At 46.8% G+C, this 13157-nt stretch overlaps 1 protein-coding gene across 1 annotated transcript in view; it reads left to right on the plus strand.

Moving 5' to 3' along the window:
- Window positions 1-13157, plus strand: part of Marchf10 (membrane associated ring-CH-type finger 10) — a 98684-nt gene that overhangs the window by 71838 nt on the left and 13689 nt on the right. The window contains exons 8-9 of the mRNA XM_075942158.1: window positions 3410-3579; window positions 6806-6915. Of these exons, the coding sequence (XP_075798273.1) occupies window positions 3410-3579; window positions 6806-6915 (280 nt within the window). The remainder of the gene's footprint in view (window positions 1-3409; window positions 3580-6805; window positions 6916-13157) is intronic.

Genomic DNA, 13157 nt, shown 5'->3' on the forward strand with positions numbered 1-13157 from the left:
GAGAATAAAACAGACTGTATATACTCCTCTTCAGAAAGAAGAGCTTGCTTTTCTTTGTTTCATATGTGTGTGCGTACATGTGTGTGCATGCAACCCTGTGTGTGCATGTGTGCGTGCATGTGTGTGCCTGCCTGTGTGCGGACATGTGTGTGCATGCATACCTCTGTGTGTGTGCAGATCTGTGTGTGTGTGCATGTGCCTGCCTGTGTGCGGACATGTGTGTGCATGCATGCCTCTGTGTGTGTGCAGATCTGTGTGCGTGTGCATGTGTGTGCCTGCCTGTGTGTGCATGACCATGTAGAGGCCTGCACTTGGTATCAGGTGCCTTCTTCAGCATCCCCTCTTTATTTGTTGGGCAGGTTCTCTCACTAAATCAGAGTTCCTGCTGGTCTACTAGCCACAGCTTTCCTCCCAAGGTCCCTATCTCTGTCTCTTGCGTGCTGGGATTACAGGCAACTCCATGTCTACCCTGCTAAGTAAGAGCTTTCTAGTTGCCAGTGTCTTGTCTTAGTTAAACGAGCTACAAGACCACCATCCATGGTTAAGACCGAAAGACATCACACCCACCCATCTTCACCAGCCCCAAAATGTAGCTTCAGACATGCTTGCTTATCAGATGTCTGGACTCCAACCATCCTTACATAATGTCCTGGGTTTAAAACAGTTTGTTTTAAAATGCATGTGCTTGTAGACTTGGGCCTCTGCATTAAACAGCTATCATTCATGAGTGTTTGTGCTCTCTTTTTCCGTACATAACAAACCTTAATATTTATCTTTTCAAAAATGTCCATTTTAGGAAATGTTTGTAAATGAAGATTTGTTTGTTTATTTATGTATTTTGAGATAGCATCTCACCACGCAGCCCCGGCTGACCTGGAAGTCACTCTGTAGATCAGGCTGACCTCAAACTCATAACTGCTTGCCTCTGCCTCCCAAATGCTGGTCATTTGTGGGGTTCCCCCACATGCTCCCACATAAGTAGTTGTCCTTCTGATGTAGTTTGGCAAAGATTGTCCCTGCTGGTCTACACGGCTGCCTGTGTCACGCGTCCTGTGCTCGACAGATACTGAGCAGATCCATCTGTGTGGCGGGGTCCCTTCTGCTCTGTTAGTCTTGTCTGCCTTTCCCTGTCCTGGGGACAGCATCCTAAAGTCTGCAGCATTGGGAGGCTGTGACAAAGACAGTGTAAGGCCTTCCTCCCCATGTTCTTCAGAGAGTCCTTGACTACACACTTAAGGGTCTGCATGCTGGGGCTCTTTCATTGGGATTACTGACAGCTTTGAAACACTAACTCTTGCTTTGCATGGCTGCTCTCTCCTCTGGGTCTTCACGCACTTCTGTCATTTTCTTTACAAAAGCCCTTCGAGTCATCTCGAGTTCTTCATTTGCTGCTGTTTGCTATTGAAATGATATTTTCAGTTCTAACTCTTTGTGTCTCATGTATAGAAATGCAATTGACTATAATTTTTATTTTCTCTGTGTTTTGTTCGAGTCTCTCATTGTGTACAGTACTTTGTCTCTACACTGCTCTGGTTTTCTATGTAGAAAATAATTTTGACTAGGAACATTTTCACTCCTCTCCTTTCAAACCCTGTATTTTTAATGCTGTTTTAAATCTTACAGTGTTATATCAATTTTTCAAAGATGGCTGGTTTTATATTAAATGTTTATTGCCTTTTGATGAGTTTCCTTTCAGGGCATAGCCCCACTTGCTTTGTCTTTAATAGCATCTAGAAACACACACCTGCGGATCAAAGGGAACACGCAGGCTTAAGGTTTATAATGTGCAATATAAAGTCACTTTTCAAGAAAGTTCTAGGTCTGGGGAGACACTTTATTTGGTACAGTGCTTGCTGTGGTCTTATGAGGATCTGAGGTTGGATGCCCAGCATCCTCATAAAACTCTAAGCTGAGGCAGGAGAATCCTTGGGACTTGCTGGCCAGCCAGTCTAGCCAATTGGTGAGCTCCAGGTTCAGTGAGAGACCCTGCCTTTAAATTAAGGTGGGGACAGCACAGCATAGTGGCACATGTATCCAACCCCAGCACTCAGGAGACAGACGCAGGCCAGTCTCTGTGAGTTTGAGACCCAGCTGGTTTATGTAGCAAGCCTCTGGCCCCCACATGCACACATGTGCACGCAAGGGTGCATACCCAAACATGTGTGTGCACAGACACACATCACATAAACCCTGGAATCATGTGTGTGCACAGACACACATCACATAAACCCTGGAATCATGGGTGTGCACAGACACACATCACATAAACCCTGGAATCATGTGTGTGCACAGACACACATCACATAAACCCTGGAATCATGTGTGTGCACAGACACACATCACATAAACCCTGGAATCATGGGTGTGCACAGACACACATCATATAAACCCTGGAATCATGTGTGTGCACAGACACACATCACATAAACCCTGGAATCATGGGTGTGCACAGACACACATCACATAAACCCTGGAATCATGGGTGTGCACAGACACACATCACATAAACCCTGGAATCATGGGTGTGCACAGACACACATCACATAAACCCTGGAATCATGGGTGTGAACAGACACACATCACATAAACCCTGGAATCATGTGTGTGCACAGACACACATCACATAAACCCTGGAATGTCGTCCCTTATAGCTCTTGCATTTGCTGCCGTGCAAAGACCACTCAAGTAATCATAATTATTTTCTTCTAGTATTTTTATATTCTTATTTTATACAGCGTAGAGCAACAGATCTCAACATGTGGGTCACAACTCCTTTGGGGTCACATATCAGATATTTATATTAAGATTCATAACAGTAGCAAAAATTACAGTTATGAAGTAGCAATAGAATACTTTTGTGGTTAGAGAGGTCACCACAAGATGAAGAACTGTCTTAAAGGGTCACAGTATTAGGGAGGTGGAGATGTTGGCATAGAGATTAATGACATGGCTTTTTAAATTTTTAGTTCTAGCTTACATTTCTGAACATAGCTCCGAAGCTTCTGCACTAGTTTTGAACCCAGGAGCTCTGACTATGACTCTCTGAGTTTCCAGCTTACACAGCCAGCTTCCTCAGGGTGGCTAAGGCCGGGGGTGGGGAGGGGTGGAGGGGAACTGAAGCCATGGCCTCCCACATGCTAGACAAACACGTGACCACTGACTTACACGCCCCGTCTTGCTGCTGACTTCTTGACTTGTCCCTCCCATGGAGCTCACACTTATTAGTGATGGCATAGGAGCCCAATATAAGAGTGTGTGCGTCAGTGATCAATAACTCCATCTGGAGAAATCCTCACATGTCAAAGCCCAGGCTTGTAGCACGGCATGGGGAGTTGTCCTCCCTCCTTTTCCCATGAACACCTCGGGAAATGTGGGGGCTCCTGGTCACGAGGCCTTGTTTTCTCTTCAGTCTCCTGGAGGAGGACTCGGAGGAGGAGGAGGGAGACTTGTGTCGCATCTGTCAGATCGCCGGGGGTTCCCCGACCAACCCCCTCCTGGAGCCCTGCGGCTGTGTAGGAAGCTTGCGGTTCGTTCACCAAGAGTGCCTGAAAAAGTGGCTGAAAGTGAAGATAACGTCAGGTAGGTGGGGAAGGGAGAGAGGCAAGCCCGCTGCGGGGGGGGAATTAGTCCAAGATGCCAGAGCGGGGCCGGGGGGCCTTGTCCATGGCTCAACGTCAGGGAAATGCGGCCAAGGCCAGGATTCCTGTCTCTAAATGCTGTGCTGGAGGGTAAATGGATGTGTGTGTGTGTGTGTGTGTGTGTGTGTGTGTGTGTGTGTGTTTACATCTGAGAGACTCTTGGAAGCACATTCTCCTCCCACTTGAGGCCTAGACAAGATGATAAACTCATCTCCTGTGAGGAAAGAAAACGACATGGGTGGCCAGTAAACCCTCAGCAAGTGTATGATAGCCCTGTCCACAAACACACACACACACACACACACACACACACACACACGCACACACACACGCACATCTACTTCATCTGCAGGAGGCAGGGTGTTACTTAAGAACCCAGTGATGGCTGGAGAGATGATTCGGTGATTAAGAGCACTTGTTGCTCTTGCAGAGAGAGTCCCACTTCAGTTCCTAACACGCACTTTGGACAGCTTATAACCGCCTGTAACTCCAGCTCTGGGGAATCTGATGCCCCCTTCTGGCCTCTGTAGGTACTCCAGCTCTGGGGAATCTGATGCCCCCTTCTGGCCTCTGTAGGTACTCCAGCTCTGGGGAATCTGATGCCCCCTTCTGGCCTCTGTAGGTACTCACACGTGTATGTGCACACACATTCTCAAAAATAAAAATCTTTCTTAAAAAACACTCGAGCAAAGCTGCCTGTTTGCCAGACGGGTGAATGGCGGTTCACTCTGGTTTTCTAGATCTGTGTCAAAGAGCCTCGCATATGATAGCTTTGTCAGACCATCTTGTAGCTGGGCGTGAAGCCCCCTCTCCGTTCTCCCAGGAAGTGACAACCTCAATACAGACACATGGAGGTTGACTACAGTGTGCTTGGCAGAGAGTCGAGCTTGCCTTGCACAGTGAGGGAGGAGCTGGCATATCTCTGCTGGGGAGGGTACCGGAAAGGGGCTCCATCAGTGTGGTCAAGTAGAAAATGGCCACTGTGTACTTCAGACCACCCTCCCTGGCGTTGGTACTCCTCAGCCAGATCCTGTTTCTCCCCTCTCCCATATCCTTATCTGTCTCTGGCCCAGGTGGCAGATCTAGGGCTCTCCCCTGCCCCCCTGGGTTGTAGCCATATCCCTCACCATGTCATCAGGGTAGTCATATCAGCTGACTCTCTCTCCATGGGTGCATCCTCCCCCCCCCACACACACACACAAGAAACACAAAATCAATACCCAAATGCTTAAATCCACATCTACAAGCCAAGAACGCAATCCAATGGAGGGAGGGAGGGAGGTGCCTGGGAGAGCAGGCTAATAGTGACGCTGGCTGCCGTCACTGTGGCTGTTCTTCCCTGGGGAGACACAGTGTCTGCCTCTTCCTAAGGTGACAAACCAAAGTGTGATTCCACCAAAGTTTAACCTGGAGAACCAATGAGTTTATTGTGCTTACTCACAGAGCATGAATGAGGGGTTATTGGCAGGATCGCGGGGGACCCCAAAGCAGCTGCACTGGAACCCCTCTTCACTTCAGCTCCCACACACTGTATATTCTTAGACCTCTCTAGACCCTCAAGCCACCTGCGGTCAGGTCAAAACTGCATCCAGACGGTTGGGAGGAGAGCCTGAAAGCCCGGTGACTCTCCCCACTACCTCCTGTCAACAGACCACAGGCCCTGTCTACTGTGATGGACTCTCGCAAGCAGGCACAGCTAATCTGATAACCATGGGACTGTGTCGTTTAGAGGATCAAATTCTATAACAGCCGTGCAAAGGCTCTCTCTTACTAGAAATCCAAGCCAATTAAACATTTAGCAGAGGCAAAAAAAAGAAAAAAAGAAAGAAAAAGAAAAAAGCTAAACACGATGCTATTTTGGAGCTTGAATATGTTAAGCAGGATTAGAATAGAAGATACATAGGATGCCCAGTCACCAATAGCATTGCTGGTGGGAGAGAGAGAGAGAGAGAGAGAGAGAGAGAGAGAGAGAGAGAGAGAGAGAGAGAGAGAAGGAAAGATGCAGGCAACGCAAACGCAGCACGGGGAAGTGGACTGTTGTTTACCCCACCCCTAACAGTCTCTGTGGTCCTCTTTCTTCATATCCACAGTAGATGGCTGGACCCAGGGTTCTGATCACTAAATAGATGCAGGAACCGGTATGTTTCCTAGTACGAAACATTTATAAATGCTGCAGCTATAGTGGTGGTGGTGGTTGGGCGTGTGTGCAGCATTCTTATTTCCACAGAACAGCCATGGTTCTGCAGCTTCTGTTTTTGCCTTGGGGAAGCAGAGCAAACCGGACATAAGCAGAGCTGGTTGTGGTCTGGTGCAGCAGCAGCACAGGGAATCTTCTAGTCCTTTTTCCAAATGGGCCTGACCCGGATCCTGCTTGTCTGGAATCCACACCTGGGCCCTCTCTCCCAATTCCGTCCCTTTCCTCGGGTGGGAGCAAAGGTAAGGCTGGTACCGAAGCTGCTGGCTGAGGATAGCGTCTCCTGTGGATTTGGTACTAATTGATTTATTGCACAGCTGTTGGGTCTGCAGGGATGGGGGAGACTACAGGTCCAACGGTCACTCCTCCTGCAAAGGCCTGTGCCAGAGAGACTTCGCTTCCCAGTAGCAGTTCCAATTCTATGAACCTTTATGTTTACATATTTAGATAGAAACAAGACCTGTTATTTAAAGGCCATGGAGAGTTCACCTGCCTGAAGCTCCAATAATAAATGACCACAAAGGGAAAAAGATGTTCAGAGCTCAGATTCAAGGTCATTTTCTCCAGAAGATGATTGACTCAGAAAATCACCCAAGCTTGGGATTCATAGCACACACAAGCTCAGTCTCAAAAGACCTCCCATCCGAAGTTCCAGCACAGACAAAAAGGAGGGATGGAGGGGGCTGGGTGGAGAGGCGGCCCAGTGGTTAGGAATACTTGACTGCTCTTCCAGAGGTCCTGTGTTCAATTCCCAGAAGCTGCATGGTGGCTCACAACCATCTGTAATGGGATCTGATTCCCTCTTCTGGTGTGCATGAAGACTGAACACTCATCTACATAAAATGCAGGAATAAAAAAGTGTGTGTGTGTGTGTGTGTGTGTGTGTGTGTGTGTGTGTGTGTGTGTGTGTATGTGTGGAGAGAACCTCTGAACTATACTCTCTGACACAGGATTCTATTACTCTTGATTCCAGGAGCAGATCTGGGTACTGTAAAGACCTGTGAGATGTGTAAACAAAACCTGCTGGTTGACCTGGATGATTTCAACATGACCGACTTCTACCGCAAGCATCAGCAATCCCGGGTAAGACATGTCCCTGCTGCCTTCTCCCTGGTCTAGGACAGGCAGAGGATCTGGTAAGACACGTCCCTGCTGCCTTCTCCCTGATGTAGGATAGGCAGAGGATCTGGTAAGACATGTCCCTGCTTCCTTCTCCCTGATGTAGGATAGGCAGAGGATCTGGTAAGACATGTCCCTGCTGCCTTCTCCCTGATGTAGGATAGGCAGAGGATCTGGTAAGACATGTCCCTGCTTCCTTCTCCCTGGTCTAGGACAGGCAGAGGATCTGGTAAGACATGTCCCTGCTTCCTTCTCCCTGGTCTAGGACAGGCAGAGGATCTGGTAAGACATGTCCCTGCTGCCTTCTCCCTGGGCTAGGACAGGCAGAGGATCTGGTAAGACATGTCCCTGCTGCCTTCTCCCTGGTCTAGAGTAGGCAGAGGATCTGGAGAGATGGCCCAGTGGCTATGAGCACTTATTGCTCTTCAAGACAATCTGGGTTTGATCCCAGCACCCATAAAGTGGTTCACAACTATTTGTAACTCTGATTCCATAAAGCCCAATGCTCCCTTCTGGCATGTGTGGGCACCGGGCACACGCTCATTCACAGAAATTAAATTAAATTAAATTAAACAAACCAATCTTTAATAAATAAAAAAAGTAGGTTAGAAGTTCAAGCAGAAAGCAACTTAAGCTCCTTGGTCTCAGGATTGTAAAAAGCCCGAGCATGATCTGGATTTGAGTCTCTTTGTTTCACTTCTTGAGAAAGGATGTCACTAAATTGGGACACTAGAGAACTGAGAAGTCTCGGCCATTCTGGTTGACGTCCACCTGCGATTAGGGACAAATTGGGGGAGGCTGGTGTAGCCAACTGAACCCGTGGAAACAGCAAGGAAGTCTGGGCAAGCCCCATGCCCAAATTTGCTGGAGTAATTTAATAACAACAGAAAATAAACTCAAGGTCTTGGGGGAAATGGTCCCCAACTTAAACATCAACTATTCTGGGTAATGAGGACCTACTAATAAGCATGAAGTAAACGCTTACCGTGTGCTTATGACACCCGGGGACCTGGGGGATGGGAGAAGTGGAGGAAACTCTCCTGGGGCATTCGGATTACATTGCTGAGAACGTGAAAAAGTTAATTAACCTCGGGTGGAAGGTGATTTATGCCCAAGGCAAAGTTAATCACTTAATTCTCAGCAAACAATCTCCTATTTAGAACTCCACTCTCCAATAGAGAAGCCACAAGCCACTTGTGACTAATGAGGAGGTGGCTAGTTCTAATCAATACATGTTGTGGATGATAAATACCCACCAAATCAAATACTAGATACCAAAAAATCACATCTTTATATTAAATTTATACTTACTGTCATGGCTAGTTTTATATCACCTTGACCCAAGCTAGAATCATCTGAAAGGAGGGAACCTCGATTGAGTAAAAGCCTCCATAAGATCTGACTGTAGGGCATTTTCATAATTAGTAATTGATATGGGAGGGCCCAGCCCATTGTGGGTAATGCCGTCACCAGGCTGGTGGTTCTGAGTTTTATAAGAAAGCAGGCTGAGCAAGCCATGAGGAGCAAGCCATGGCCTCTGCATTGGCTCCAGCCTCCAGGTTCCTATCCTGTTTGAGTTCCTGTCCTGACTTTCTTCAGTGATGAACAGCAAAACAAACGTGTAAGCCAAATAAACTCTTTTCTCCCCAGCTTGTTTTATCGGTCATGGTGTTTCATCGCAGCAATGGAAACCCGAACAGTTCCTTCATCTATCTGTCAATATTATAACAAAATGTGTGAGACTGTGCAACTTTATTAAGGAAACAGGCTTTAAGCTACAAGGGCGGTGGCTGTCATGCGGAGCACACACAAACACACACAGAGAAAGCCCATTGTGTAGGCCATGTTCTTAGGGTCAAGGGCCCATATCTGGTGATGATCTTCTTGCTGGCCGATTCCTGGACATGCATCACATGAAAAGGGAGAGGCAGCATGTGTGTGCACATCTGTGCAGGTGTGTGTTCTGATCTCACTCCTTCTTGTAAGTCTGCCAGGATGCCATCATGGGCCCTCATCTTGTCCTCTTCCCTCCCCAAAGACTCTGTTTAAACAGTAGGGTTAGATTAGCTTCCCAGGTTTTGTGGATTTTTAAGTTATTAGTATTTTCACCTGGCATAAACAACAGCTGGAGGCTGGAGAGATGGCTCAGGGGTCAGAGTACTGGCTGCTCTTGAAGAGAATCCAGGTTCAATTTCCCAGCACCCACATGGCACCTCACAACCTTTTGTAACTCCAGTTCCATGGGATCCGATCTCCTCTTCTGGCCTCGGCAGATACCAGGCATGCATGTGGTGCACAGACATACATATGGGCACACGTAGATCACATAAAATAAAAATTTTCGAAAAGAAACAATGGGTTTTATTATGAAATTTCCATACATGTATGACTGTTCTTTGGTCATATTCACACATACCGTTGTGGAAGTCAATATTCACACATACCGTTGTGGAAGTCACAGAGGTCTCTGTGCTTGTGATGGGCACTGGGGGAACCTGGAATGGTGGCACGGGGTTGTTCCCTCAAGGGAAGGATGCAATGTTGGTCATCTACCCAGAAGGCTGGGGCAGATGTGTTTTCTAGCCTGGTGACCAGATACTCCATCTGCACCCGACCCTCCCCAGACCCTGACGGGAAGCTTGTTTTTCTCATCTGTAGAGCCCATCTTTATGGACTTTACAGAGTTTTGATGTAGCCACTACTGATCTATATTTAGCTTCCTTTGTTCCTCAAGGAGATTTGTGTGCTTTGAGGCATGCGGGATTGAGTTAATCATTACCAAAAAATGTTTTACCAACTTGTGCTGTCCTTAAATATGCCTACAAAAATAAACCATTGGGGGGTCAGACTCCAGAAGTTTGAAACAATACTGGCCACTGAGTTGTCTTGAACTGAGCTGCTTTCTTGCCCCCTCCCAGGCGAGTGGCTCTGCTGGCTGTGAGGGTAGCAGAAACTCTTGCTTACCCTGACCTGTCCCTTCCTCCCTCACTTCTCACCCATCCCATCCCCTCCCTAGGTAAGGTTTCCACCTTCATACTTCACAGTAGGTATGTCAGTCAGCTTCCATCCCCGTAATGAAATACCCGAAGATTTGCTTTGGCTTCTGGCTCTGGAGACTGTGGTCTCAGGTTGAATGAGTTCTATTACTTGGGGCCTCTGGTGAAAACAGCGCACTGCAGAAGTGTGGGAGAGCAAACTGCTCTCCTTTGGAGCCAAGAAGCAGAGGGAGAAAGGAGGAGGCTCCGGTACTCAACATTCTCCTTCAAGAGCAGCACAGAGTGGCCGAGGACCTTCCCTAGGTCCCGATTCCCGAAGGCTTCACCTCCCAACAGTGTGGCCCTGGGCACCAAGACTAACACTCGTGCCACAGCAAGGGAGATTCGGCTTCCCAGAAGAGCCCTTGGGGTAGCTCTGCTCTTTCAGAGGACCCAGGCTTGGTCCCCAGCACCCACATGACTGCTCCCAGTTGTCTGGCTCCAGGGAATCAGGCTGACTCTTCGGGCTTCCATGGGCACTTCATGTATATAGTGTACATGTAGGCAGAACAGTCAAACACATAAGTCTGTCTTTAAAAAAGTAAAAAGCAGAGGCTGGAGAGATGGCTCAGTGGTTAAGAGCACTGGCTGCTCTTCCAGAGGGCTGGGTTCAATTCCCAGCACCCGCATGGAAAGTTTCCCACTCTGTAACCCCAGTTTTGGGTGACCCGACACCCTCACACAGACACATTTGTAGGCAAAATGCCAATGCACGTTGTGGTGGTTTGAAGACAATGGCCCAAAGGATGTGGCATTATTAGGAGGCGTGACCTTGTTGGAGTAGTTGTGGTCTTGTTGGAGGAAGTGTTACTATAGAGGTGGACCTTGAGATCTCAATATGCTCAAGCCATGCCCAGTGTCTCAGACCACTTCCTGTTGCCTAGGAGTCAAGATGTAAGGCTTCTCAGCTCCATCACCATGTCTGCCTACACACTGCCATATACCACCATGATGATAATAGACTAAACCTCTGAAATTATAACCTACCCCATTAAATGTTTTCCTTTATAAGAGTTGTCATGGTCATTGTGTCTTTTCACAGCAACAAAAATCCTAACTAGATACACTTAAAATAAAAATAAATCATTTTTAAACATTTAAAAGGCAAAGATAAACCTTATACCAACATCTCAGGAATGAAATACTTAAGAAGCCAGCCAGCCTAGAAGTCTATACTCTGCTGTGGGATAATGCTCTTGTACACTGTAAAGATTTGTCACTCGTATTAGTTTATTAAAACACTGATTGGCCAGCAGCCAGGAGGAAGTATAGGCGGGGTGACCATATGAAGAGAATTCTGGGAAGAGGAAAGGCAGAGAGTCAGTCACCAGCCAGACACAGAGGAAGCAAGATGAGAATGCCTTACTGAGAAAAGGTACCAAGCTACGTGACTAAATATGGACAAGAATTATGGATTAATTTAAATTGTAAAAGCTAGTTAATAATTAGCCTGAGCTACTAGGCCAAACAGTTCATATTAATATAAGCCTCTGTGTTTCTTTGGAACTGAACGACTCAACTTCAGGACCCAGAAGGACAGAAACTTCCATCTACAATACCCTGTAAAATTCTTCAAAACTAGAAGCAAGATGTAGACTCTCTTGGAGAATTAATATAAAAAAAAACAAACAAACAGAAAATGAAACAAAACAACAATAAAAAACACCCCAAAACAAAAAACATAATCTGCGGCCAGTGGGATGTCTCACTGGGTAAAGGGGCTTGCAGCGCAAGCCTGACAACCTGAGTTCAATCCCCAGGACCCACGTGGGGAAGGAGAGAACTGACTTCCAAAAGTTGTCCCTGCCCCCTTCCTGTGTGCCGCCGTACACACTCCCACACATATGCTGATGAGTAAATAAATGTCACACTGATGATTTGGGGTTATGCCCCCCCCCCCGCCGCCTAGTGCCCCTTCAGCAAACACTAGGTTCGCCTCCATGTTTAGCATGCTATGCCATCTAAGTTTTTTAAGTACACTCTGATGGTCACACAATGAAACTGCATAGCGACACATTTCCCAGAACGTGTCCTGTGCTTAAGCAACATATAGCTATAATTATACATTGGAGTAATGTTTGGATATACTGGGTTAACACAATACCTTGTTCATATTAATTTCACTGATTTTAAAAACTTTCACATGAGTGCTATAATTTTTCAAATTGCATATGTGGCTTGCATTTGTGCCTTGATTTGTATCCTAATGCATGGTTTTGATCTAGAAGCAGTCAATATAATTCATTATTATAAAGTAAATAGTCAATAAATATTTGTTACATGAATTGTCCCGGCATTACCATTATAACTTAAAACTGCCCTCCCTTATAACATGATCCAAAAAAAATTATAACCACAATTGCAAAGCACATAATTTTAAAACTATAAGATCATTGTTAACCCAAATGTCTCCCCTAGGGGGGACTCAGTTTGACTCTTACGTCATGAGCCTGTATCCAGACCTTTTCCTGCAAACATTTTGACAGCTACATAGCAGGTTTGAAACCAGCGTGGGCTACACAGACTGTCTCATATAAACAGCAACAACAACAAAATCAGGCCAGAAGCCCCCATGGATTGCCACTCCACACGGAAGCTTGTAACCTTTAACTGCAAGGCTTCCTTCCTGCTCAAATGCTGACTCCCAGGTGTAACTTGGGAGTGAAACTCCCAGAAGTTTCCTTGGCCTGGGATGGAGACAGGTGTCATTTGTTTTCAATTGTGGGAAAATATCCACCATACAAAAGGTTAGCTTTCGGAGCTTCAATGGGGCGGCTACCGAATGCCCCGCACAGTGCTGGGACTGTGATTGTACCCGGGACCAACACAACCAATCGCCTTCCGAAGAGGAACACGAGTGAGAATCGTATGGCATAGGAGGGAAGGAACGAAAGTCACGGAAAAGCCCAGGTTGCATTCTTCCTTCACCTGTGTGTATGTTTACCGAGCACACACTGTGCCCCAGGCACCGGGCCAGACACCGGGAGTCCAGGTACAAAGGGGCTATCCACAGACCTCAGACACGGTGCCCATGAAATCCCACTTTCAGTTCTTGCCTCCTGCAGGATGTGTTTGTTTTGCAAAATATCAAGGCCACCTGTGTTAGCTCAATTTGCATAACGCCTGCAGGAAACAGGCAGAAGAGAGGTTACCTGTCCCCTTTTATGAACT

Source organism: Microtus pennsylvanicus, chromosome 11 (assembly GCF_037038515.1).
Source record: "Microtus pennsylvanicus isolate mMicPen1 chromosome 11, mMicPen1.hap1, whole genome shotgun sequence".
Classification (NCBI taxonomy): domain Eukaryota; kingdom Metazoa; phylum Chordata; class Mammalia; order Rodentia; family Cricetidae; genus Microtus; species Microtus pennsylvanicus.